The sequence below is a fragment of the Canis lupus genome, chromosome 26 (assembly GCF_048164855.1).
Source record: "Canis lupus baileyi chromosome 26, mCanLup2.hap1, whole genome shotgun sequence".
Lineage (NCBI taxonomy): Eukaryota > Metazoa > Chordata > Mammalia > Carnivora > Canidae > Canis > Canis lupus.
The window spans coordinates 20381579-20409324 of record NC_132863.1 but is presented as its reverse complement, the minus strand read 5'-3'; the positions used below and the strand labels follow the sequence as shown (position 1 = coordinate 20409324).

Genomic DNA, 27746 nt, shown 5'->3' with positions numbered 1-27746 from the left:
GTCTCCAAAATGGGATATGTGTAATCCAGTGGGATATGTGTAATCCGGTTCAAAATGCTTGAAGTTTTTGTTTTTGTAATTGCCTTTTCAAAAAAAAAATTATCCTTTAAAAAAATTTCTGGTGTATTTTTCGTGCATAATATATTAGAGACCACTATACTAGGTTTTTACAGATATTTATGTCTTATTCATGTATGAATATATGCATATTACATATATTTTTAGAATGTAATTAGTATCCTGATTACATTGCTCTGACGTGTTCCTTTTAGCAGTGTATATTGGCAGTTCATCTGTCAAGAAACAGAAGTATTCGCTTTCCTTTTTTTCAGCTCCTAACTGTTTCATGTTGCGGATATATCATAATTTATTTAACTAGTCCCTGAATGATGGCTGAGACATGTCCAAATTATTGCTGTCACAAACAGCACTACAGTGACATCTTAATACATGTGTGTCTCTGGGCACAGAGGCACAGATGTCTCAACTGGTCTGGTTGTATCATTAACTGAAACATTAATGTTTTTTTTCCAGATGATCACTCTAGAGTCCATCTGACACCAGTTGAAGGCGTTCCAGATTCTGATTACATCAATGCTTCATTCATCAATGTAAGGAACTTGATCTCTTCTCATTATTACTTTGAATGACCATTGGCTACCATCTACTGGCTCCTTTCCAGCTGCACATTAAAATATTTCTCATTTCAGGTTTTCCCTGGGGAGTCTAATCTTTTTAAAGAGACTGAAAAAAATATTTTTTTAAATTAATTTATTGGAGAGAGAGAGAGAGCACAAGCAGAGGAGCAGAAGGCAGAGAGAGAGGGAGAAGCAGGCTCCCCACTGAGCAGTGGGGGCTCATTAATGTAATGCAGGGGTTGATTCTGGAACTCTGAAATCATGACCTCAGCTGAAGACAGAGGCTCAACCGACTGAGCCACCTAGGCACCCCAAGATTAAAAAAAAATTTTTTTTATTTATTATATTTTTTAAGATTTATATATTCATCAGAGACATACAGAGAGAGAAGCAGAAACAGGCAGTGGGAGAAACAGGCTCCCCAAGGGGAGCCCAATGCGGGACTCGATCCCTGATCCCGGGATCATGCCCTGAGCCAAAGACAGATGCTCAGCCACTGAGCCACCCAGGCGTCCCTACAAAAATCTTTTTTAAAGATCAGATAGTTTCATATGTATTCTTATGTCTACTCTCTCGTCATTCTCAGAGATTTCTCGTGCAAATCTAAATGTGTACTTTTCTGTAAGAGTCGGTGAATCCTTCATTGAGCTTATTACTCAGATAACTAAGAACAAAAGCAGGTCTTGCCATCTTTAGTAAAAGCAAGAGAGAACAGGATGAGAATATCTGACACCAGGTAAGTCTGGTTATGAACCAAGCCTGAGTAAAGAGCTGAAATTGGGAGGAGATTTTTTTAGTAGTGATTTAGAGAATATTTACAGAAATGGTGCAAGAGACTTGAGTATGTTTTATAAGGCTGTGTGAGGATCCAGTAAAGGAAATTTGAAAAAGATCAGAAGCTAGCAAGAGCAAGCCTGACTACTGAAGAAGAATATGTGAAGAGAATATCAATAGAATTTGTACACCATGTTCACAGCAGCATTAGTCCCAATAGCCAACAAAAGGTAGAAGCAACACAAATGTCCCTCAGTGGATGAATAGGTAAGTAAAATGTTGTATATACATAAAATGGAATATTATTCAGTCTCAAAAAAGAGGAAATTCTGACATATGTTACAACTTTGAAGACTTGCTAAGTGAAATAAGCTAGTCACAAAACAGCTTTTTTGAGGTATAATTCACATACCATAATTTTCACTCGTTTAAAGTTTACGACTCTAGTTTTTTTTTTTTTTAATTTTTATTTATTTATGATAGTCATCACAGAGAGAGAGAGAGAGAGAGAGGCAGAGACACAGGCGGAGGGAGGAGCAGTCTCCATGTACTGGGAGCCCGATGTGGGATTCGATCCCGGGTCTCCAGGATCGCACCCTGGGCCAAAGACAGGTGCTAAACCACTGCGCCACCCAGGGATCCCACGACTCTAGTTTTTAGTATATTCACAGATATGTACAACCATCACTAGTCAACTTTAGAACATTTTTATCACCTCAAAGAAACTTGTACCGCCTAGCTATGGCCTTTTTTTTTTTTTTTTTAAGGTTTTATTTATTTATTTGAGAGAGAGAGTGAGAGCATAAGCAGGGGAGAAGGACAAGCAGACCCCTCACTGAGCAGGGAGCCTGACTCGGGGGCTCAATCCCAGGACCCCTAGATCATGACCTGAGTCAAAGTCAGATGCTTAACCGAGTCACCCAGGCACCCTGCCTCTTACTTTTTGTTCACCCCGATTAGAACCTTATTGTCCTTTTACTATCGATCCCTTTCTACCCTTGGCAACCCCTTACAAGCCCTTTTCCCCTCAAGATGGGAATCTTGAAGAAAAGTGGTACCCAGCACCATGGAGTGGTAGCAAAAGGCAGAGGAGAGTGAGACCTGTAGTTTGGAGAACACAAAAGTCCAAAAGCAAACCTGACATTGGTCACAGGAGGTGATGAAACAGTGGCAAAGTTGGCAAGTGGGCTTCCAAACTGGAGTCTTAAGAGGGACCAGTATCTTCACTCCCTCTAAATTTAGATCTAAGAGTAGGGTCTCTAAAACAATTATAAAATGTTTTTATTTTTAACGGATAGGAAGGTAGCTATCACCTAGAGCTGACCTAGGATTTCAGAATCCAAAGACATCTTAGGAACCAGGGAGCCACATGTCCTCTTTCCCTTGATCATAACACAAGGAAAAGCAGTAGATTGGTCTCATTCTAGTTAAATGATATTGATTAAGCAATGCTGCCATATCACAATGTCAGCATGCATTCATAGGGTACATATGGCACACTCTTAGTTGGCACAGGAAGCACTTTGGGGCTGGGCCCTCCAACAGTGCTTTTATTTTTTTATTCTTATTATTTTTTTTTTTCCAACAGTGCTTTTAAACTGTTCATGGCCCACATGCTCCTGTGAGAAATTAGCAGTGTCTTCTCATGGAGCAGGGATATGACATGGCTTACCACATTCCAAGAGCTGCTCAGTTTTAATGACTAGTTACAAAAAATTAAGCTTTTCTCAGTTTCCATCTTCTAATGATTAAAAACATTTGTGGAAACTTAAATTCCCCCTCTCAGTAAAAATTTTAACAAGCTTCTTGTTACTGACTTTTTGCCCAGCTCAGGGCCTAAAGCTTTCTCCTTCTGTGCCAGGAAACAACCCTGTCCCGCTCTTGTTTGAACTAGAATAGGATGTGGCTTCTCAGACTCAAGTCCTTCCTTTATTCTGCCACTGCCTTGCAGACTTGTATTTTGCATCATCATCTTGATGTGACATGGTCACATGAAGCTGCCTCCTCCCTCACTGACAATCTTATAGCTGTCTTCAAGCAGCAGAGGGTGATTTATAATCCTTAAATCAGATGATTTTTCTTTTCACTTACCTAGGACTTCTCAAGTGAACACTAAACTACATTTAAACAGTGAGGTTGAAAAGATAAATAACTAAAACAAAGACTGAAAAAGAAATATCTGCCAGTTGTTAGTTTCTCTGACACTCCTTATCAAATGACATTCCCAGGCCCTTTTGCTTCTTGTCTCCCACTACTGTAATGAAGAACCCTGTTGTCTGACACTGGGAACTGTTCCACATACCCACAGGCTCTTTTCCAAAGGTTTTTGCACCTGAGTAAAGCATTATGAAGGAAAGAACCCCTTAAAAGAGAAGAAAAGAACCCCCTTTTCCTTCCTAATGTGGGCCCAGCTTCATTCCTGGATCCAACCACCACATACAGCTTCTGCCTTGGAGGGCTCTTAGCCATTAACACTAAGACCTAGATTGTCACCTGTTGAGAAAGCATCAGAAACAGGGTCTAGCCTAGGCCTCTGGATGTTCTTTTTTTTTTTTTTTTTAATCCAATTAGCCAACATATAGTACATCATTAGTTTCAGATGTAGTTTTCAGTAATTCATCAGTTGAGTATGACACACAGTGTTCATCACATCACGTGCCCTCCTTAATGCCTATCACCCAGTTACCCCATCCTCCCACCCACCTCCCCTCCAGTAACCCTCAGTTTGTTTCCTAGAGTTAAGAGTCTTTCATGGTTTGCCTCCCTCTCTGATTTCTTCCCATTCAGCATTCCTCCCTTCCCTCCCCTTATGGTCCTCCACACTATTTCTTATATTCCACATGTGAATGAAACCATATAATAATTGTCTTTCTCCAATTGACTTATTTCATTTAACATAATACATTCCAGTTCCATCCACATCAACATAACTGGTGGGTATCGATCCTTTCTGATGGCTGAGTAATATTCTATTGTGTGTATATATACACTTTTTTTTTTTTTTAAGATTGTATTTATTTATTCATGAGAGACACACAGAGAGAGGCAGAGTGAGAAGCAGGCTCCATGCAGGGAGTCCAATGCAGAACTTGATCCCAGGTCTCCAGGATCATGCCTTGGGCTGAAGGCGGTGTTAAACCGCTGAGCCACCCGGGCTACCCTTATCTTTTTTATCCATTCATCTGTTGAAGGACATCTTGGCTCCTTCCACAGTTTGGCTATTGTGGAATTGATGCTATGAACATTGCAGTGCAGGTGCCCCTGCATTTCACTAGATATTTGGATGTTTTTAGACCAGTGTTAATTAATAATTCACTTTGAGAAGGCTACTTCAACCATGTGATCTTTGAAATCTTTGATTCCTAGTAGTCAAAGCTAATCCTTTGGAAATTTCTAGAATGGAAATCTTTTTAATTGCCTGGACCATTTCACAAGGAAGCCTTTGTTAACTGGTTGGGAGTCTGGAGAATTTCATTCCTATCCATTTTTAGTTCTCACTTTCTTTTTCTCCCTCACTTCTCCCCCACCCTGCCCTCAGGGCTACCAAGAAAAGAACAAATTCATTGCTGCACAAGGTAAAGTAATGATAATTTTTTTACTTTTGGGCTTAACCATGAGTTCATTAGTGGGTTTGGATTTTTTTTTCTTCCAAATGCTAAATAGATGACTCAGAATGCAGTAACTTTTCTGTAATTACTATCACTGAAAGAAATACAATCTGCCTTGCACATTTATAACTAAGGGCCTTCATCTTAATGACTTAGTATCTAGGGTTCCTGTTAAGTCCTTTTGTGTAGGTGCATAGAAAAGACTAGAGAAGTCTACACATACACACGTAACACAGTCTAATAAGGTCATCTGTCTTGGGGCCAAATGGGAACCTTAGGTTCAAGTCAGGCTTCTCAAAGTTTGAATTTGGATTCAGTCTCCAGAGAGGGTTGGCTACCTCCCAAGGTTCTGGCTGGCTCATCTCAGAGATGAGCCAGCCAGATGATGGGTCCCCCCTCATAGGGACCCAGTGCCATTGTGTTATACATACTCTATACACATTTCCATAGACCTACGTTTTAACAAGTGTCCTCTACCTTTGGGATCCTAGCAAAAATGTCATGATGTTTACCGCACTACAAAGTAATTAATGTTATTATAGTCCATTAAAGCCCATTTACTTAGCCATTTAGCAAATGTTTATTGATCATCTGTTATGTGCCAGGCACTGGCCTAGGTGATAGGGATATGTAGAGGAATAAAACAGGAAATGTTTCATGCCTTTTTGGGGTCCTTAGTTGGTAGAGGACAATATTTACCAAAATTAACAGAAGTTCTGGTAAGTAGCTAGCTAGCTGTTCAGTACAATAGCCACTAGCCACAAGTGGCTATTTTAAATTAAAGTTTTAATTAAGTAAAATTTAAAATTCAGTTTCTCAATCATATTAGTTACATTTTAAGGTTTAATAGCTACATGTGGCTAGAGACTATCAGATTAGCGCACATACGAAACATTTTCATTATTGCAGAAAGTTCTATTGGACAAGTACCATTGTAGAGATTAAACAGAGTTAGGTAAAATAAGGTGGCTGAGAAAAACCTTAGATCCTTCTTGCCCTTGCAGTCTCCCACTGGAGCCTAGCCACTGCCTAACCAGGCCCTGCTTTCTCTTACCCTCTGTAGCCATCTGTCAAGTCAGATCTACCCTCTGAAACCCAGCTCAGCTGCCAACCTACTTAATGTTCCTTTTAGCACCAACAGTCATGTACAATCTCTTCCTCTCTGTATTTGCCATGGGGCCTTGTTGATGCTAAAATATTTGTTAAATTAAGGTCACCTATAATTTTCTGATGGACCTTTTCCCAGACTCCCATCCTTTTGAACCTCTCCATAATACTTCACACTCCTTGAAATTTTCCTGTTACTTCCTGACATTCAGTTCTCAGTTTTTCTCACTTTCCTAAATATTCCTTCTCTGGCTCTTATTCTTCTTTCTGCCTTCTTAAATATAGTTTCTCCCCAAATCTGTGGATGACTACTTCCTTGAAACTCCGTTCTTGTCTTTCATGGCACCATTTCTCAGTTCTGCTTCTCCATCTGCTCCTCCTTAGTCTTCCTCTCAGGCTTTTTCTGTCTAAACTTGAACAGTGCTGAAGATCTCCACATTCTCTGTTTGACCTCTTCTTTTCTTCTCACCCTCTGTATTCTCTTTGAGAGACCTCATCTAATATCCACCTCTGTTTGAGTGACTGCTGACTCTTAAACTTTTTTTTTTTTTGACTCTTAAACTTTTTGAGCCACTTTTTCAAACTAATTTTCTACCCCATCACCTGGATACCTCCACAGATACTTCAGCATCAAAAACTAAAATATGCCTTAGGTGCGCCTGGCAGGCTTATTAGTAGAGTATGAGACTGTTGATCTCAGGGTTGTGGATTTGAGCCCCAGGTTGGGTGTAGAGGTTACTTAAAAATAAAATCTTTGAATTAAAAAAAACTCACTAAAATATGCCTCTTCTTCAGCCCCCAAATTGCTTTTTCTCCTCTATTCTCTGGCTGTCTCCATGACTGGAAGGCAGTCCGTCTAATCAACCACACCAGATTTGGGATCATGCAGATCTCCTACCTGTTCCTTGCCCTGAATATTTGTGGTCCTCTTATTTCTTTCTCCGAAATCTCTTTGACACATGCCTTATTCCCCATTTTTCTTCCAGTTTGTTGTAGTAACCTACTGATGGATCCTCTAGGTCCCAGCACTTAGCTCACTGTGTAGCCAATAGCATAGGTATTTAGTGAGCAGTTACGGTTTCCAATTCTCATCTATAAAATCCTTGGGAGACTTACCTGTGTTCTCTTTACATTTTGACAATCTCCACCCCCCTTCACTAACTAGTGAAGTGCCTGACACAGGGTGGATGGGAAATGTTCATTGTAGGTGGGTAGATGGATAGATGGATTGGATATTTAACTGAACATGTGGGCACAGGCTTCCAAAAGTCAGGAATGAATGTTCCCAATTTCCCAGCAGATTTCTTCCCCTTGGTGTGTGTTCTCCTCATCTTTGCTATTGGCTACTTTAGGACCAAAAGAAGAAACAGTGAATGATTTCTGGAGGATGATCTGGGAACAAAACACAGCCACCATTGTCATGGTGACCAATCTGAAGGAGAGAAAGGAGGTGAGTGAAGAAATTAGGTAGGTAGGCATGACCAGCAGAGGAACTCCTGTGTTTGAGCCTGGGCTGTCCATCCTTTGTGGCTCCTGTGCCAGTCATTCGTTCATCCAGGCAGAACCCAAGCCAGTGTGCTTACCAGACTTTCCTAGGGCCTGGAAACCTCAGATGAACCTCAGAGTTGTGCCTAGGTCACATTTCCTGTGTCTGTGAGTCAGACAACTCACCCTGGTTTCAAAGCAACCTGGGAGAAAGACTTGGGCCATTTTGCAAGGAAAAGCCACAGAGGATCTTTTTTTTCCCCTGGCCTCTCCAATCCCTCATTCTCCTGGTTTCCTCTACCTCCTCTGAGTTAGCAGTGGGAGCTATATAAACTGAGACCCTGTGGAGTACAATGGAATCTGAGGCCCTTGCCTGATCCTTGTGCAAGCAGCTTTCTGACTAGTCCTTTTCTTTTTGTGGCTGGGGCTGCCAAGTCCATGCCTGGCCAGCCCTATCACTGTGTCACAGCCAGAATGAGTCCTGAGCCCTGGATCAAGCCCCAGAGAGGAACTCCCATTCATGACTGTCTTTTCCCAGATCAAGTTACCTTGATCCCCACCCTGGGGTATTGGATATGTTAATCAGCAGCACTGCAGTGCTTCGGAGGGACAGCACTAGGGCTAGGCTATAGGTTCGTTTCCTCTGACCTGACCTCTGATTCTTGGAAGCTATTTAAGGCCCAGGCATCAGAGAAGGCATCACTCCACCCTGGTAACCCACTCATAGGTTGCTGGTTCCAGGAGTTCAGACAGTCCTGTCCCTAGATCATTACTGGGGATATTGTAGAAGAGCACCTTACGTAGGTAAAGTAACTTCCAGTTTGCCATAAACTGAGGAAACAGGTGGGAAAGAATGAGAAGTATAGGGCTGGGGCTATGTAAAAGTCAAGACATACTGCTACCAATATGGAAGCTGAGAAACTTGAAAAAAGAACAGTTAAATAAGTCCGCAGCTGACCAAAGTGAGAGAAGAGGCCTTCTCTGGGGGCTTTCTGGAGACTTCTGTCTGGGCTTTTGTGGTCCTTTCCTTCATGTCCTTCACATACGCTGAGGGCGGGAGGTCTGAGGTCATCAGGGGATGCATGTCTGTTCCTTTCCAGTGTAAGTGTGCCCAGTACTGGCCAGACCAAGGCTGCTGGACCTATGGGAATATCCGTGTGTCAGTAGAGGATGTGACTGTCCTGGTGGACTACACAGTGCGGAAGTTCTGCATTCAGCAGGTACTGTCTCCTACCTCATTTCTCTGCTCTTGTTTAGGATCTGTTGACACTAAGAGGGTGGAATAGACTGGGTCATCCCCCAGTTTAGGGTGGTCGGGAGTCTCACTGAGTGTGAGGTATGTTTAGACTCTGAAACCAGAGATCTGAACTCCCAGGGAACTTTATCAAAGTTTAAGAAGGAGCATTTTCATGACTAAGAGAAAAAATTTTTATTGAGATAGAATTTGATCATCATAGGTATAAACCAAGTGCATCAGGAAGTGGTATAATCTTCTGGGTACTTGGCTTACCTCTTCTTACCTCAAAGGCTCCTGACATTAAGGATGTGGTGGCTCCTGCTCTTGGTCCTCTAGAGTGACTCTGGAGGCTTGAGCAAAGGTTGCCTTCAGGTGAGGGGCTATGTGGTACTATGAAAAGAGGGCTTACCAAGAGTCAGGAGACCTGTATTTTAGTTCTGACCTTGCCATGAGTTAGTTCTGAGGCCTTGACAGGGTCACTTAACTTCTCTGAACTTCACATTTCACCTCTGTCAGCTGAGAATAATTGTAACAGCCCTGTGTTACCTCATGGAGTTCCTGGGAAGAAGTCCTCTCTCCATGGTTAACACTTCCTTGGATACACTCTCACTTCTCCATTGTCACTGACTACCACAGCTGGCCCGGGCCCCAGCCCCAAAGCCTCCCCTTCCCTCCCCTGGCACTGCCCTACCCCAGGTTATCAGGGCCAACACACAGGATCTCCTCACATCCACAGGTGGGCGACGTGACCAACAGGAAGCCACAGCGCCTCATCACTCAGTTCCACTTTACCAGCTGGCCAGACTTTGGGGTGCCTTTCACCCCTATCGGCATGCTCAAGTTCCTCAAGAAGGTGAAAGCCTGTAACCCTCAGTTTGCAGGGGCCATCGTAGTCCACTGCAGGTCAGTGTGGCTGACCCTTGGCTCCCCGCTTATACCATATTCTGTTCCTATGGTCAGAGCAAGGGAAAGCACAAGGGCCCTGGCTGAGGACAGGACACTAACAAAGAGCAGCTAAGCTGTTAGGGTCCCAGGGCAGCAGCCAAAGAGACTAAGTTTTGGTGCTGGGTATAGAGCATTTGAGGAAAGAGGGAAGGGCAGTCTTCCAAGATTGGGGGTGGGGAAACCACTGCTGTGAAGCCAGAAAGCTAGAGTGAGTGCTGCTTTGTGTGCTTGGAGCCTTCACACCTTTCTAAGTGCATGGTCCTGGTCCTGATAACTAAAGATATGGAGTCCAGGGTATGGTGGGGCTGTTGGCTCTATGAGTGTTCCAGCTATTCCCCATTCAGAATTAGAATTTGGTGGCCTGAAGAAAGAGCCCTGGCTTCTGCTGCCCCCTCCCTGTATGCTCTCACAAGGCATGCTGGCCATCCCAGTAACACCCCTGCTCTCTGGCTACAGTGCGGGTGTAGGGCGTACAGGTACCTTTGTTGTCATTGATGCCATGCTGGACATGATGCATACAGAGCGGAAAGTGGACGTGTATGGCTTTGTGAGCCGGATCCGGGCACAGCGCTGCCAGATGGTGCAAACAGATGTGAGTGATTTGTGGGTAAGGTGAGGGTGGGGACATTCCAAGATCAAAACATCATAGCCGTATGGATTACTCAGCCTCCTAGGTTACTGTAAATGATCATCATGCAGTGTGATGAAGGACTCTTAAGAATTGTGTTAAAGAGACATAGAGCACAGGGGAGGTTACACCTACTGGAGTTGGGAGGCAGGTGTCATTTGCACTAGACTCTAAGGACACGAAACAGGTCCTGAGAGAAGCACACGTGCAGGCAGCTGAGAAAACCAGTGCCCACGAAGGTGTGACTCAGCTCAACCATATCCAAGAGCAGCAGTAGGATCAGCTCTGTGGTTGAGGCATGGGGTACAAAGGGCGCAGCACCGGAGGCTGGCACAGGTTTTGTGTGTCACCAGATTTAGACAACCCCTTCAGACTATACTGTCAGAATGAGCAGGAATTGGATTTGTCCTTATCTTCAGGCTTCTGCCCTAGGAGGCTGCCAGAGTAGGACCCTCCCTCCCAAGTTAAGCACCCCCAGAGGACTCATGCATTATAGTCCTGCCTCACTAAACTGGCACAACAAGGGTGAATAATTTTATACTTGTTAAGGGCAAAGGAGAAGTGAACTGGAGTGAATTGAGGGTAAGGGGAAATCTGGCACCACAGAGACCATGTAGTGTGTAACTGGGAACTCGGGCATCGTGGCATTTCAGATGCAGTATGTCTTCATATACCAAGCCCTTCTGGAGCATTATCTCTATGGAGATACAGAACTAGAGGTGACCTCTTTAGAAACACATCTGCAGAAAATTTACAACAAAATCCCAGGGACCAGCAACAATGGATTAGAGGAAGAGTTTAAGGTGAGTTGGAGCTGAACTCCCTCTTCCAGACTGAAGAATCCACGTGCTTTGGGGAATATGGGATGCTTGGCTCTCAGAGATTTAGCAACAAATGGGGAATCCCCTTGTGCATGGTTTTAAGAGGTGAGTTTCTGGCCCTTTACTCGTAACCTCGTCATTTTCAACCCATCCTGCATGTTAGAATTGCTTGGGTGATTCTGAGGCACCCAACCCACCCTGCACACTCCCCCCCCCACACACACACACACGCACATACACAGGTGATTATAATCTACAGCAACCTAAACTTTTTCTATAAGGACCAGACAGTATATATTTTAGGATTGCAGGCTGTTTGGTCTCTGTTGCAACTGCTTAAAACTTTTAAAGAGCAACCATAGATGCTACATAAACCAATTGAGCATGGCTGTGTTTCCATAAAAGTCTGTTTATAGGCAGCAAGCCAAATTTGGCCCGTGGTTGCTGACCTCTGCTGTTGCCATTAGACAGTGGTTCTCAGCACACCTAAGGAACATGTCACACCTCTGTCAATAAAGTGTTCTCCAAAGAGATTCTGGGCAGCAGTGGGAAAGATCAAATCCCTTAAAGCAGTTCTTCTCAAACTATAACATGCACAGGAATAACCACAGAATCTTGTTAAGATGCAGGTTCTGATTTGGCAAGGGGAAACACTTAGGGCCTGAGATTCTGCATTACTAACATAACAAGACTATTGCTGGTTTATGGACTACACTTTAAGTAGCAAGGATCAGAAAGGAGCCTCAGAATCAGGAGAAGGGAGCATATGCATTTGAAAATAAGATTTTCTAAAGAGTCCAAGCTAGCCTTTGGGGTAGAACAGCAGGGAGAGAAGAAAGGCAGACACACTCCTTCCTATGAAGCTAGGATCCTTGCTCCAGGATCATATAATTCCAGTCCCGGGGAATCCCAGAAGGGTCCACAGGAGCCCACAAGGCAGTGTTCCCCAAACACTCTTGGCTTGTTCATTGAGCTTATGACAGAAGAAATAGTGTTCCAGCAAGAACATGTGGAAGTGGAGGTCAGGGCCCCAGTGAGGAACAGTATGCAATCAGAGTAGCCTGAAGATCCATGTCTGACAGGCATAATCTTGCCAAGTTACAGGGATCAGTAATGTTTCCCCTCTCCTTCCCGATTCAGAAGTTAACATCAATCAAAATCCAGAATGACAAGATGCGGACTGGAAACCTTCCAGCCAACATGAAGAAGAACCGGGTTTTACAGATCATTCCATGTAAGAGCCCTCCCCCCTCTCCAAAGCCTTAGTATTCCCTCCTTCCACTTCTGAGGTTACTAATTCATTATCGACTTGGAGACCAGAATTAGGGCACTGCCTTTTTTTTGCTCTTAGTTCTTTAGTGGCTTCTGGAAATGAGAAAAGCATGAAGGCCAAGAGGTTTCTCTCTCTCGGGCTGGGAACAGGCATGTTATTGCAGCTGGGATTATACCTACCCAGGGCCTGGCGAGAAAGGAAAGATTTAGAGAGGACAGATGATGTTGGGGAGCCACAGCTTCTGTCCTTCCTGCAGATGAATTCAACAGAGTGATCATTCCAGTTAAGAGGGGTGAGGAGAACACGGACTACGTGAATGCATCCTTCATTGACGTAAGTGATGGCTGTGTCCCCAGGACTGCCCCTGCTCCATGAGATTTGGCTGGGCCTTGCAGTGCCAGTGGGTGGGAGTATTGTGTTTGAGTCCGTCGTCAAATACAGAACCTTACCCAGCCTGCACATTAGGTCTGTCAGGCCCTAGAAAACAGAATGTGATGTGGAATACAGAGGGCACACACCAGAGTAATAACTTGAGGGGAAATTTCATAGCACAGACCATGGCCAAGGGCTGAAAGCCTCTGGCCTTTCCCATTCTTGTTTTCTTCATCCCAGCCCCAGTCCCCTTTTCCCCCACCCTTGTAGAAGGAGACCAGCATGTCAGACAGGGTTTGGTCCTTGACCAAAGGGGAGGTCTGCCTGGGTTGAGTTTGCCTCCAAGCAGCCCCATCCCATCCTAGTGGTCTGTCTTCTTCGCTAGCCCCTCCCTGATTAAAACACCTTACTCCTACCATTGACCTGGCTTGTACAGGGCTACCGACAGAAGGACTCCTACATCGCCAGCCAGGGCCCTCTTCTCCACACCATTGAGGACTTCTGGCGAATGATCTGGGAGTGGAAATCCTGCTCTATCGTAATGCTGACAGAACTGGAGGAGCGAGGACAGGTGAGCTCAGTCAGGTCCTGGGCTGTGGGAAACAGCACAGGAAAAGGTGAGGGGCTAAGAAGAAATGTTTAGCTTAAACTGTCCAAAGAGCCATATTCAAGCAGTTGACCTGAGCAGTCAGGAGTTTCTCTCAGGACTGGAAGAGCAATGCGGTCTGAGCTGCCAGACAGTTCCTGCCTCTTCTCTCCTAAAGATGGTTTTCCCAGTGCCTAGCTTTATGCACACCTCCTCCTCCCACCTCCCAGGCAGGGCAGAGCTAGTGAAACGAGGGATGCAGAGCCAGACCAAGGCTCTAATGTGGAACTCCTGAGTGTCCCTAAGAAGAGGGTGCCTTGTAGGCCAGAAAAATGAACTGTGGGAAGATGAGTGGCCTCTTTGCAGACTACAGAAAAGAAGACAGAAGAACTTGAGAAATAACTTAGATGTTTCTTCTGTTAAAATTCAATAGCAAGGAAATCTTTTAAAGAAAAAAAAAAAAGAATTGTCTGAGAATTCAGAATGTAAGGAACCCTAGAGGCCCTCTTGGGTCAGCCCCACTCAGTGTGGGGTATCTCCTAACCTGTTCCTGAGTCACAACTATACAGCCTCTGCTGAGCACTTTCCATGTCAGGGGTCTCTCTTTCTCTGCCTACCTTCTTGCCCCCACCTCTCACTGTACTGCTGGGTGGCTTAGTCTGTGTTTACACAGTGTTTATGATCCTAAAAACTGTTGTGGCTGCACAGTGCAGTAAATGGGAGCTTCGTTATACCTGGCATGTGACTTCAGAATTGAGGACCCTGGAGAAGCCAGCAAGGGCCTGATAAAAGTCTTTCTGAGCCATAGTGAAGATTTTGAATTTTATAGAGCAGTGTAAGAGCCCTTAACAATATCAAATTTGTGTTTTTTTGAAAGTCCCTCTGGCTTAGTGAAGAGGACAAATTCGGAATGAGCAACCACAAGCAGAGAGGAGGCTGTGGCAGTACTGATGATGGCCTGGACTCAGCAGGGATGGTGACAAGGGGTCTGTCCCAAAAGATAGTGAAGAGGTAGCATGAAGAATTAAGGGTGGCGCCCACTGATAATTCACTGAATTTACAACCATTTAAAAATAAAAATCACTAAGTGTATTTTATATTATTTGTTATTATAAAAACTACACCTTTCCCATTCTGTACTTGTATAGTTTATTTTTTTTTAATTTTTTTTTAATTTTTATTTATTTATGATAGTCACAGAGACAGAGAGAGAGAGAGAGAGAGAGAGAGAGAGAGAGAGGCAGAGACACAGGCAGAGGGAGAAGCAGGCTCCATGCACCGGGAGCCTGATGTGGGATTCGATCCGGGGTCTCCAGGATCGCGCCCTGGGCCAAAGGCAGGCGCCAAACCGCTGCGCCACCCAGGGATCCTACTTGTATAGTTTAACTTTGATATGGCTTTTTTTTTTTTTTTAAGATTTAATTTATTTATTCATGAGAGACACAGAGAGAGGCAGAGACACAGGCAGAGGGAGAAGCAGAGTCCATGCAGGGAGCCTGATGCAAGACTTGATCCAGGGACTCCAGGATCAAACCCTGGGCCAAAGGCAGGCACTAAACTGCTGAGCCACCCAGGCGTCCTTTGACATGGCTTTAAACATATTTGCACACCCTGATGTTCTTTATGTCAAGATTTTTTTCAATTTTAATCATTTAACTCACTAGCTATTCTTTCCAATTTCCATCATGTCCCTACATCAACAGACATACTTCTTAAGTCTTCACTCACCATTAATAACAATCCCGATGAGATGAGAGGTTTGGGGCACAGTTTCTGGCTCTGCAATAAGGCAGCCAACTACTGTGTTATCAAGAGCTAGGTGCATGTCTCCCAGCCCTCTCTAATAAGCCAGAATGGAAGGTGCAGATAAACCATGAACCTGCATGAGATTATCCCCACACTCCCTGCCTCCAGGTCTATGATGGGCAGGCCCATGCTGCAGGCAGAAGTACTGGGGCAGCAAGCAAAAGTATCTCTCAGTCCACTGCCCTGCAATAAAATGTGGCCCAGTGAATATCTCAGACTTTGTCCTTCAGCTTATCAGGCTCTTCATCCTCGAAGAAAACCTAGTGAGAATAAAGGGTGGAAATGGGAGAAAGGGCCACATACACACAGTCTCCTGCCACTGACCAAGCCTGCAGTCCCCTCTACCCACCACTGTGCCTTATGCCTCTCTGCAGGGCCAGTGAGACAGGCGGCAGTTCTTGCCCTCAGAAGCTTCTGAAATGAATCAGAACAGGATATTAATGACATTCTTTATAAGGCCTCACTGCCCCTGACAGAATTTCACTTCCTGTTCCATCCTCCATCCATCTTGTCAAGTGTCGCCTCCAGAGATACTAACACAATAAGCCTAAATGATACAGTGAAAGGTGTTTATACGTATACAACTGTGACACCACCACTCCCCACACCTGGTTTTAAATTCCCAAGGAAAAAAGTCTTTTTAAAAATTTTTTAGAGATTTATTTATTTATTCATGAGAGACACAGAGAAGACAGAGATATAGGCAGAGGGAGAAGCAGGCTCCTCGCTGGGAGCCCAGTGTGGGACTTGATCCCAGAACTCTGGGATCACACCCTGAGCCGGAGGCAGACACTCAACCGCTGAGCCACCCAGGTGTCCCCCAAGGAAAAAGTCTTAATCCCAAATTGTAAATTTTATATATATTAAAATCCCAAAAGGAATTAAAACTTAAAATCCTCTTTTCTCCCTGTTTTTTGTTTTTGTTTTTGTTTTTTTCCTACTCCATCTTAACTATGAGGGATCCACCAACATGCTTGGTAAGGCTTGCATTCCCTTAGTAGTTTAGGTTGGACTATTCATCCGAGCAGTACCAGCAGTTTCTGCATGGGGTCAGCCCAACCCGAGGTTGTGTTCCACTTATCCAAGAGTCAGTAGAACGAGATTGCATTAGACACCTGCCACAAAGCTGTGTGTCCCCATCACTTTTGTCAGCTTCATACCATGCAAGAAACTAGGTGCTATTTAGGAGGAGGAGGAGGTTAAAAGCAGTTGGAGAAAAGACACAAATGCTTCTACTGTAGCTTTCAGGATATTATTATCTAGAGTCCATAACCTGAAAACAAATCTGAGATTAGGGCAGCCCAGGTGGCTCAGTGGTTTAGCGCCACCTTCAGCCCAGGGCCTGATGCTGGAGACCCGGGATCAAGTCCCACGTCACGCTCCTTGCATGGAGCCTGCTTCTCCCTCTGCCTGTGTCTCTGTCTCTCTCTCTGTGTCTCTCATGAATGAATAAATAAAATCTTAAGAAAAAAAAAATCTGAGATTAAAGCCCTTTTCCCGAAAATTCTGCTACTGGACTTGAGTACTTATTCCCATCTCCCATCCTCAACTACTGATGATTTTGGCTTACTGCCTCTTGCTGGCCTCTATGCCTACCTCTGGAAGCCATAAGTATCCATGAGGGTGATCCATTGGTCCTACCATTGGTCTTTGGCCTCTCAGCTCCCCCAGCCACCCACTCAAATCACAGCAATGACAAATTACCCATATCATATCTGTGCTGCCTTTGGGATCTCAACGCCAGGCACCCCACATCCTGCCCAGCTTAATATCTGCTGAGAGCACGCCCCCTCTCACTACTTCCCTCTTATTACAGTAAGTTTTTATTTATTTATTTTTTTAAGATTTATTTATTCATTTATGAGAGACACAGAGAGAGAGAGAGAGGCAGAGACATAGGCAGAGGGAGAAGCAGGCTCCATGCAGAGAGCCGGACGCAGGTCTCGATCCCAGGTCTCCAGGATCACACCCTGGTTTGAAGGCGACACTAAACCACTGAGCCACCCAGGCTGCCCCTACATTAAGTTTTTATCTTCCATCACATCTCTAGAGCTGTGACCACGGCCCAAGGGCACAGAGCACCTAGCTCCGGGGCTCCCAAACAGGCCAGATTCGGCCACTTGCCACTTGCCACAGTCCAAAGGCAGAGAGATGAGTGGAGATAAAACAGGAATTCATTTCAGTGAGGCCAGCATGGGGAAGATACTGGGTTAGTGTCTCAAAGATTGTGTCCAAAGTGCTGAAGACATTTCTAGGTTCACATAAGGGAGCTGTGAGACAAAGGTCAGTGGATGCATGCAGGTGGCAGAAAGGTCAGGTTGATCACTGTCTTGGGGTCAGTCATCTGCAGAGGTCAGGACAGTCATTATTGCTTGAGGGATAATGTCAGTTTCCATCCCTAGATGCTTTCCTGTCAGGTCTTTTGCCTGAGTTAAGAGAGAAACTGGAAATAAAAACTTAATCAGAAAGTACAGACTGAGGGCAGCCAGGGTGGCTCAGCGGTTTAGCGCTGCCTTCGGCCCAGGTTGTAATCCTGGGGACCCGGGATCGGGTCCCATGTCGGGCTCCCTGTGTGGGGCCTGCTTCTCCCTCTGCCTGTGTCTCTGCCTCTCTCTCTCAATCCTCTCTGTGTGTTCTCATGGGTAAATAAATAAAATCTTAAAAAAAAAAAAAAAGAAAGAAAGAAAGAAAGTACAGACTGAGATCAAAATGGAGGTAGTTGAAGTCCTCTTTCAGAGCCATGGACTCCTCCACCTTCTCAGCCCCCAACTCCCCTCATGTTCTCACTTTCTTCCTTATTCCCTTTAGAGTTTTTATGACATGTCATTATTATAATCCCTCCCTTGCTAACATCCATTATTCCCTCCTGGTCTTTTACTTTCTTGGCACTTTATCTCACAGCCTGGCCCATTCTTCTCTAAGAAATCAGATGAGAATGCACTCACCTTCCCTCCTGCAAGCAACCAGCCTCCTCAGATCTGTACCCATTCTTTCACCTCTCCTATTGCGGTGGGAAAAGGTTCCTTCACCCCTCCATCCACGTGTCCAGTGTGCCTGCATGCTCCCCTCCTGCCGCCTCCGGCATGTTACTGCAGTCCTCCTTCACCTCCATCAGCAGTTCCCTCTCTGCTGCATTACTCTAACCAGCCTGTGCCTTGTTGCATTTCCTGTCTTTACAAAACAAAAATCTCTCTCGTGTCCCATGGTTTCTTCCTTCTATATCCTATTTTTCTGCACCCCCTTCCTTCCTAGCACAACACCTTTGAAGAATTGGCTTCCTCCTTTTGGTTCTCTCCTCATCCTGTTCCTTCTGAGAATACTCCCATCAGCATCACTGATGACTGCCTTGTTGCCATTCCTCCTCCTCTCGTCTTTCTGACCCTTTACAGCAGCATCTGAAATACTCAACGCCTCCCTCCTCCTCAAAACACTTTCTTCCTTTGAATTCCATGATGTCAACCCCTCACTGGCCTGGCAGCAACTTTCGTTTCCTTTGTGACCACCTCCTCCTTTTTGTGTCCTCTAATTGTTGAAGTTGACTTAGGCCTTAACCCTTTGTTGTTTGTTTTAACACACTATCCCTTGAGGGCTTCATATAGTCCTGTGGGTTGAAATGCTATCTGTATGCCAGAGGTCCCCAAATCTGTGTCTCTAATGCAGCCTCTGCTTCCCAGTTGTGGACTGGTGTATCCATGTGCCCACTGGATATCTTCGCACGACTGATAAGGATCTCAGACTCCACCTGGCCCAGATGAAACATGATTTTCCTCCTTCCCCCATACTAGTCCACCCTGCTCTTACCATCTCAGTAAGTGGTCCCACCTTCCGCCCAGTAGTTTACCTTCATTACTGCCCTTTCCTCACTTCCCACATTATCCTCTCTTCCCACATCAGTGAGATCTAACATACACTGAGCATGTCCACTTCTCTCCAGTGCAGCAACAGACCCCTCCTTGAAACCATCATGCACTCACCTGCACCACTGAAGTAGCCTGACAGCCATCTATCCGATTCCACTCCCACCCACTTTTAGTCACTTCTTCGCATGGCAGCCAGAGATCATTTTGAAAATAGAATTCTGGGGCAGCCCAGGTGGCTCAGCGATTTAGCACCACCTTCAGCCCGGGGCGTGATCCTGGAGACCTGGGATCAAGTCCCATGTCCGGCTCCCTTCCTGGGACGCCTGGGTGGTACAGTGGTTGAGCATCTGCCTTTGGCTCAAGGCATGATCGCGGAGTCCCGGGATCGAGTTCCACATCAGACTTCCTGCATGGAGCCTGCTTCTCCCTCTGCCTATGTCTCTGCCTCTCTCTGTGTCTCTTATGAATAAATAAATTCTTTTTTTAAAAAAATAGAATTCTAACTATAGTCACTCCTTAAAATCTTCTCTGAGCTTCCTGAGGTCCTGAGGGAAAATACCCAGCATACAAAATTTAAGAGCCTTTCATGTTGACATCTAGTCCCAAGACTTGAATTGGGCCCTCTTTCCTTATTGTGTCACTTGCTTAATTTAAATCTCCTTTCCATTTTCCCTCATTCCCTTTTGCCATCTAGCTGCTAAGTGGGGCATGGCTTCTGATGGGTCACAGCCTACTACTCGTTGACAGGAGGGTCCCGTATTTGTCACTGCTTTGTGTTCTGCACAGGCCTGGTCTCCAACTCTGTGCTCTCATGTGAGTCTCCCCACTCAGCAAGATCCCCAGGCCTCTGTAGCCGTGGGCATCAGTAGGTACAGCCACTGCTGGTCCCTGCTTCGGATTCCCAGGCCCACGTTCTGCCTCCTGAGGAAGGGGGTTCCTCTCCTTTGACCCAGAGGAGGATCACCCCAATAGGTCTCTCTCTAAACTGAAGCTGCTCTTGTTGAGTATTCCAAAACCTCCCTCAAAACTTTGCCTTCCAGCAGCTTAACTCAGCCTCCTGAACTAGTGCTGCTTCAGGGTCCACTCTGTCTACCGTTATCCTCCCCACAAATGTGAGAGGCGCCTCTGGACTGCTGTTGCCCTCACATGGTACCTTTTTCCTCTTAAGTAGCTGGCTTTGTTTTTTTTTGTTTGTTTGTTTTTGTTTGTTTTTTTAATCTTTTCTTTTTTATTTTTTTATTTTCTTTATGAGTCACACACACACAGAGAGAGAGAGGCAGAGACACAGGCAGAGGGAGAAGCAGGCTCCATGCACCGGAAGCCCGACGTGGGATTCGATCCCGGGTCTCCAGGATCATGCCCTGGGCCAAAGGCAGGCGCTAAACCGCTGCGCCACCCAGGGATCCCCTGGCTTTGTTTTTAAGTCCAGCCTGCTTCCTCTGTTTGCGTTGTGCCCACTGGGAGAGCTAAATTAAATAAACCCTGTACTTTCTCCTGGCTGAGGAGAATGAGTTGCTGCCATTTGTCCAATATCTGTAATTGTTTTTTGTGGCTTCTCTTTACATCATCCCTTAAATCCTAACCCCAGAAGTTTACCAGGGTTGTCTCCTCTTGGCACACCTTACTTGCTTACCTATAGAACTGAAACTCACTTTGTGGCCTTGATCTAACCCCTTGGTCAGTCCCAACCACATATAATCACTTTGAGAAATTGTACCCCTTAGACCAGCCACAGTAGACTCCCCATTTGCTTTTACTGTGGACTGACTGCCTGTCCACAGCTCTAGTTCCCTAGCTCTGTATCTATGGTGGCCCTCTTCCAGTCTGCCCCTTTTGTCATACCCCACTGCCAAAATTAAGGTCTCAAGCCATAAAGTGTGGGACCACACTTTTTCTAGTCATAGTGTGATTCTGGGTCATACACCCCGTTTCTCTCAAGCCCATTTAAATCTTAGCACTTGTAACAGTTTTAAAGCCCCAGTTGTTAGTCCTGGCTGGTAAACTGTGTGAGGGCAGATTTGGGAAGAAAATGGAGTAGCAAAATTTATTCCTCCCACCAGTGACCTGAAAACCAACATAATCTCTGTTTAAGAGCCTTAATTAGAATTTTTTTTAAGGCATTCTGGTTGAGGAGAGGGCCCAGAGCCCCAACCCCCATAGCATCTCCAGGGCTCTGAGTGGGTACATGTAGAAAAGCACTGGTCTGTGACATTTCCCTGATCTACCACTTTGATAATTCTGTGGTTTAAAATGAGCTCAGCATCATTTATAAAGGAGAAAATGAATTATCACACATAGGAAAAGCGAAAAGAGTCACTAAAATGGACTTTTAGTAATGATTTTATTTGGACTAAGAGATTGTTATTTTTATTTTTCTACTCTTCATAATTTTCCTAATGAATATAAAGTATGTTTATGGTTGAAGATTTTAAAAGTGCCAATAGTGGAAATCTAAGATCTTCTCCCAAATGCTCTAAAGAAATGGACAGTCGGCTATATTGTTTTATTTACGTATTTATAGCCTGACTTGTTCTGCAAACATTGAACAGATTCATTTAGCAGTTACTGAGAGCCTACCACACACGCAGGCAGTGTGCAGGGTGCTAGAGAGATAAAGATGAAAAGAGGCAGCCCCTGCCCACAAAGAGCTGTAGAAGAAACTGAGCCAGGTGCCAGCAAAGACAAGCTGTAAACTCTCCTATTCACTTGCAAGGACAGAAATGCAGGTGCCATTGCAAATTGAAAAATCAAGAGGAGGGATCCCTGGGTGGCGCAGCGGTTTGGCGCCTGCCTTTGGTCCAGGGCGTGATCCTGGAGACCCGGGATCGAATCCCATGTCGGGCTCTCGGTGCATGGAGCCTGCTTCTCCCTCTGCCTATGTCCCTGCCTCTCTCTCTCTCTGTGACTGTCATAAATAAATAAAAATGTTTTAAAAAAAAAAAAAAAAGAAAAATCAAGAGGAAGGAAAGGAGGGAGGGGTGGATGCTGTGCCCTGGGCTCTACTGAAGCACCATGGCTGGATGGTACTTTCAGTGGGGCTCTGTTTTTCTGGGTTAGCAGTCTGACATATGTAAGCTCCTATAAGAGGTGGAAACACCCCGAGGGAGCAAAGGAGAGGGGAAAAGAAATTGGAGCAAAAACATTCATTCCTCTTCCTCCACCCTATTAAGTGTTGAATGCAGCTGAAATGATGGTCAGAGCTCTTCAGAGATCTGTCACGTGTTGCAAATTAAACTGTAAATAAGTAAACCAAAAGGCTAAGTGATTATGTCCAGTAAGGGAATTAAGGTTTTTTTTTTACATATTTATTTATTTATTCATGACAGACACAGAGAGAGAGAGAGGCAGGCAGACACACAGGCAGAGGGAGAAGCGGGCTCCATGCAGGAAGCCGACGTGGGACTCGATCCTGGGTCTCCAGGATCAGGCCCTGGGGCGAAGGCGGCGCTAAACCGCTGAGCCACCCGGGCTACCCCGGGAATTAAGTTTTTAAATATACGATTGACTCTTGAACAACACAGGGGTTAGGTAGGCACTGACTCCCAGCCCCTTCTTTCTACCTTGTGTAGTCGAAAACTTGCATATATCACAGGGATGAAAGCTGCAGCATAGGGAATCTAGTCAGTGGTCTGGTAATAGTGTTCTTTGGTGACAGATGGTAGCTACACTGGTATATAGATTTTCCAAATTACTATATTGTATACCTGAAACATATGTAGCATGTGTCAACTATACTTCAATTAAAAAAAATCCATATATAACTTTTGACTTATCAAAAACATAATTAATAGCCTACTGCTGACCTGAGGACTGATCAGTGACATTAATAGCATATATTTTGTATGTTTTATCTATTATATACTGTATTCTTTTTTTTTTTTTAAGATTTTATTTATTTATTCATGATAGTCACAGAGAGAGAGAGAGAGACAGAGACACAGGCAGAGGGAGAAGCAGGCTCCATGCACCGGGAGCCCGATGTGGGATTCGATCCCGGGTCTCCAGGATCGCGCCCTGGGCCAAAGGCAGGCGCCAAACCGCTGCGCCACCCAGGGATCCCTATATACTGTATTCTTACCATAAAGTAAACTAGAGAAAAGAAAATATTAAAAAAATCATAAGGGGAACACCTGGATGGCCCAGCGGTTGAGCGTCTACCTTTGGCTTAGGGTGGGATCCTGGGGCCCTGGGATTGAGGTCTACATCGGGCTCCCTACAGGGAGCCTGCTTCTCCCTCTGCTTGTGTCTCTCTCTCTCTGTGCCTCTTATGAATAAATAAAATCCTAAAAAAAAAGAAAGAAAGTCATAAGGAAGAGAAAATTGGTACTTTATATTACTGTACTGTGTTTATCCAGAAGAATCCATGTATAAGTGGGCCCATGCAGTCCAACCCTGTGTTGTTCAAGGGTCAGCTGTAGGTGTCCTAGTGAGGATCAGAAGTTAATTAGAGTGATATTAAGTAACGTAATGACACTCTGAGTTTTTGACACTTTGGAGATGAAGGATGTTCTATAAGAGGTGGTAATTGGAAGACAGGAGCAGGCAGCTCAAAGGACAGCCATGCTTCTATTCATGGTATTCCAAGCACCTCACATCTCCCGTTTGTCCCTCCAGGAAAAGTGTGCCCAGTACTGGCCCTCCGATGGAGTGGTGTCCTATGGAGACATCACAGTGGAGCTGAAGAAAGAGGAGGAATGTGAGAGCTACACTGTCAGAGACCTCCTGGTCACCAACACCAGGGTAAGGTGGCTGGGGGGTGCAGCTCCTCCCGCAGGGAAAAGCCAGGGTGCCCTGCCTCTCTGATCCCACTTCTTCCAAAGGAGAACAAGAGCCGGCAGATCCGGCAGTTCCACTTCCACGGCTGGCCTGAAGTGGGCATCCCCAGCGATGGAAAGGGCATGATCAGCATCATTGCGGCCGTACAGAAGCAGCAGCAGCAGTCAGGGAACCACCCCATCACCGTGCACTGCAGGTACCTCTCCCCAGCCCTCAGAGTGGGAGAGAAAGCAATGAGAGGCAGGCAGGGGAAGCGACAGTGAGGAAAGCCAGACAACAGCAGGGTACTGAGGAGCACCTGGCAGTTGAGTTTGGTGGCCAGCACAGGGCCAGATAATAAGAGAAGATCATGGTGTTTGAACTTTGCATTAAGTACTAGGGAACCAGTGATGTTAAAATATTGGACAGGGAAGCATTTGGGATGGTGATGGGGTGGTACAGGAGAGCAGCAGAGGATACTGACAGTGGAGAGACCATGGGCACTAGTGGGGGTGAGGGTCTGGCCTTCTTAAGAGACAGAGGAAAAGAGAAAAGGGTAACTATTTTGAGAAAGTTTGAAGAAAAATGAGCAAGACTGAAAACATAGTTGTGAAAGAGGAGTCAAGTGTGTAGAGTGTATCCCAAATTTAAACCAGGGTTACTGGTCATGATTGCCGTCACTGACAGAAGAATTATGGTAAGGGGACTCATTTTGGGGGGCAGAGGTGAATTTTGTTTGGGGCATGTTGTTTGAGATTGCACTTTAGGAAAAAAATTTACAATGAGTTTGAATTGCTTTTATAATTGGGGGAAGAAGTCTTAGAGAAGAAAGAATATATTATAAATCACTACAAATTGGTTTTTAAAAAGAGAAAAATGGGGGGGGGGGGGTGTGTCTAAGTGGCTTACAGCTGCCTTCAGCTCAGGTCATGATCCCAGGGTCCTGGAATCAAGCCCCATGTCAGGCTCTCTGCTCAGCAGGGAGTGTTCATGTGCACTCTCTCTCAAAAAACCTTTAGAGAAAGAGAAATGAGCAAAGAAACTTCTAAGAATATATCCAGTCAATATGCTTCAAGTGGCCAAAAGGAAATAATCACTAGGATTAAAGTGCTGCTTATAATAGTAAAAGATTGTAAATTATCTAAACATATTAATAGGTAGCTGACTCAATAAGCTATGATGGATCTCATGCTACAGAGCTGCAAAAATTAATGAGGAATCTGCTTATATACTGAGTATGGGTTAATCCTCTAGATGTATTGCTTTGTGAGCAAAATAAATGGGACATAGGGAAAGAACATGTGTTTCTGTTGGGGGGCACCTGGCTAGCTCAGTGGGTAGAGCATGCAACTTTTGATCTTGGGTTGTGAGTTTGAGCCCCATATGGGGTATAGAGATCATTTAAATAAATAAACTTTTGAAAACAATATATTTTTCTATTGGTATATGCATAAAAATATCTCTGGAAGGACAGACAGGTGAGGATCTGAGGACATTGGCACTTTCCCAGGAATGCATCCGAAAGCAAAAAAATGGAATATGAAAGAAGCTTTTCATTTGGGGGGCTGTTTTGAAATTTGAACTATGCTAATTTATTACCTATACAAAAGAAAGTACTTTAAAAATATTTTAAAGAAATAAATGGGCTGTGGACTGTGGGCCGCCGGGGTCGGTGAAGGATCTCAAGGTGGCTGGGCAAAAACTTGCTCTAAAAACCATTGACTGGGTAGCTTTTGGGGAGATCATACCCCGAAACCAGAAGACCATTGCCAACTCCCTGAAATCCTGGAATGAGATGCTTACCTCCAGGTTGGCTACTCTTCCTGAGAAACCACCTGCTATCAACTGGGCTTACTACAAGGCCAATGTGGCAAAGGCTGGCTTGGTAGATGACTTTGAGAAGAAGTTTAATGCCCTGAAGGTTCCTGTGCCAGAGGATAAATACACTGTCCAGGTGGATGCTGAGGAAAAAGAAGATGTGAAAAGCTGTGCTGAGTTTTTGTCCCTCTCAAAGGCCAGGATTGAAGAATATGAAAAAGAGCTGGAGAAGATGAAGAACATAATTCCGTTTGATCAGATGACCATTGAGGACCTGAATGAAGTCTTCCCAGAAACCAAATTAGACAAGAAGTATCCCTATTGGCCTCACAAGCCAATTGAAAATTTATAAACTTGAGTTGAGAAAACCCTGGCCTTCATATTATAAATGTTGGACATTAAAAATAATGATATGGAAAAAAGAAAGAAAGAAAGAAAGAAATGGCAAAGTGCACCAACTAATACAAATGGACAGTAAACATGAAAAGATGCTAAACTTTACTAGTAATATTCTGAGAAGTGAGAATGAAAACAGCACAGCATGGCTTTGTGCCCATTGGATTGGCAAAATCACAAAGATTCCTTGGCGGCACGCCTGGCTGGCTCAGTCAGTAGAACATGCAACTCCTGAACTCGAGGTTGTGAGTTTGAGCCCCACCCTGGGGGCAGAGATTACTTTAAAAAAATTAAAAACTTAAGAAAAAATAATTCTTTGGCTTGTCCAGATAAATCCTTCCTTCCCTACACTTTTATTGTCTCCCTTGGTCACCCTCTCTCTGCAAACCCCAGATTCTCTAGCTGCCCTGCATCAGCACCATGCAGCTGAATGAGGCTGAAAAAAAGCACCAGGTTGCAGGCTTCGTTTTACCTTCCTGACCACTGGCCTTGTATTAGGCCCTTAGTTTCTGCACCCTCCATTCTTCCAGACCATGGCTGGACATATTAGGGCCTGGTGCCAAATCTGGCCTGCTGCCTGGTTTTGTGTGGATCTGCGAGCCAAGAACTGTTTTCACGTTTTAAAATTTAAAAAAAAAAAAAAAAAATCAGAAGACGTATTTAATGATATGAAGATTGCATGAAATTCAAATTTCATTGTCCATATATAAGGTTTATTGTAACATAGCTCTGCCCTTTTGTTTATGTACTGGCTGCTCTCGTGCTCCAGCAGCAAAGAATTGAGACCATATGTGGTGCCCTCCTTGTCTCACACTGCTGCCCAGCATACAAGAAGTCAGAATTGTGCAATTAGAACTTGATTTTTTTCTCTTCTTGGCAAAACCGAAGATATTTTCTATCTGGCCCTTTACAGAAAACCTTGCCAGCCTTTGTCCTAGATGATTAGTTCACACCTCCTCTCAAACCTAGATACTATCACCACCTTTTCTGTCATCATATTTAAGAAAAGACGCTGTTTCTGTTTGACTAAGAATAGAGAAGCAATCAGAACTTCCATATGCTCCCAGCACACTACTGCCCATCTCCCTGCAGTGGTGCTGTGGACCCTGATTCCCTCCTGTTCAGTGGATGAGTTGTCTGACCCCTCTCTGAAGCCAGCTGCATTAATCATTAATTATCTATTGCTATGTAATAATATTATAACTTGGCATCTTAAACTTAGCATCTGAAAACAACACACATTTATCTCACAGTCTCTGTGGTCAGCAATTGAGCACATCTTAGGTTAGTCCTGTGCTTCAGGGTCTCACAAGACTGCAACCAAGGTGTTAGCCAGGGCTGTGTTCCCATCTGAGGCTCAATCAGGAAGGATCCATTTCTAAGCTTCCTTGGTTGTTGGTAGCATTCAGATCCCTGTGGGCTGCTGGACTAAGGGCCTCTGTTGTTTGAAAGTCCAAGTGGAAGTTCCTTGCCACCTGGACCTTCCCAGGGTGGTTGCTTGCTTCTAAGTCAGCAAAAAAGAGAATGTCTCCCTGCAAGACAGGCATTATGATCCCATGTAACATAATCACATACATGTGGTTACATGCATCTCATCACACTTGCCATTGACGCTGGTTAGAAGCACCTCACACATC

General features: G+C 44.7%; 1 protein-coding gene and 1 pseudogene across 6 annotated transcripts in view; both read left to right on the top strand.

Annotated features, from left to right (window-relative positions):
* The window catches only part of PTPRA (protein tyrosine phosphatase receptor type A), a 170648-nt gene that overhangs the window by 139475 nt on the left and 3427 nt on the right, over positions 1-27746 (top strand). For 4 of the 6 annotated variants that reach the window (XM_072800280.1, XM_072800279.1, XM_072800285.1 and 1 more), the window contains 12 exons: positions 535-611; positions 4951-4987; positions 7480-7577; positions 8713-8832; positions 9586-9752; positions 10251-10386; positions 11076-11225; positions 12384-12477; positions 12773-12849; positions 13325-13459; positions 23755-23880; positions 23961-24112. In XM_072800280.1, coding sequence (XP_072656381.1) covers positions 535-611; positions 4951-4987; positions 7480-7577; positions 8713-8832; positions 9586-9752; positions 10251-10386; positions 11076-11225; positions 12384-12477; positions 12773-12849; positions 13325-13459; positions 23755-23880; positions 23961-24112 — 1369 coding nt within the window. Of the gene's footprint in view, positions 1-534; positions 612-4950; positions 4988-7479; positions 7578-8712; positions 8833-9585; positions 9753-10250; positions 10387-11075; positions 11226-12383; positions 12478-12772; positions 12850-13324; positions 13460-14351; positions 14505-23754; positions 23881-23960; positions 24113-27746 lie in introns of those variants that run through there. The other 2 variants (XM_072800281.1, XM_072800284.1) reach the window with 2 other exon arrangements.
* On the top strand, positions 25529-26778 carry LOC140618191 (ATP synthase subunit d, mitochondrial pseudogene; annotated as a pseudogene).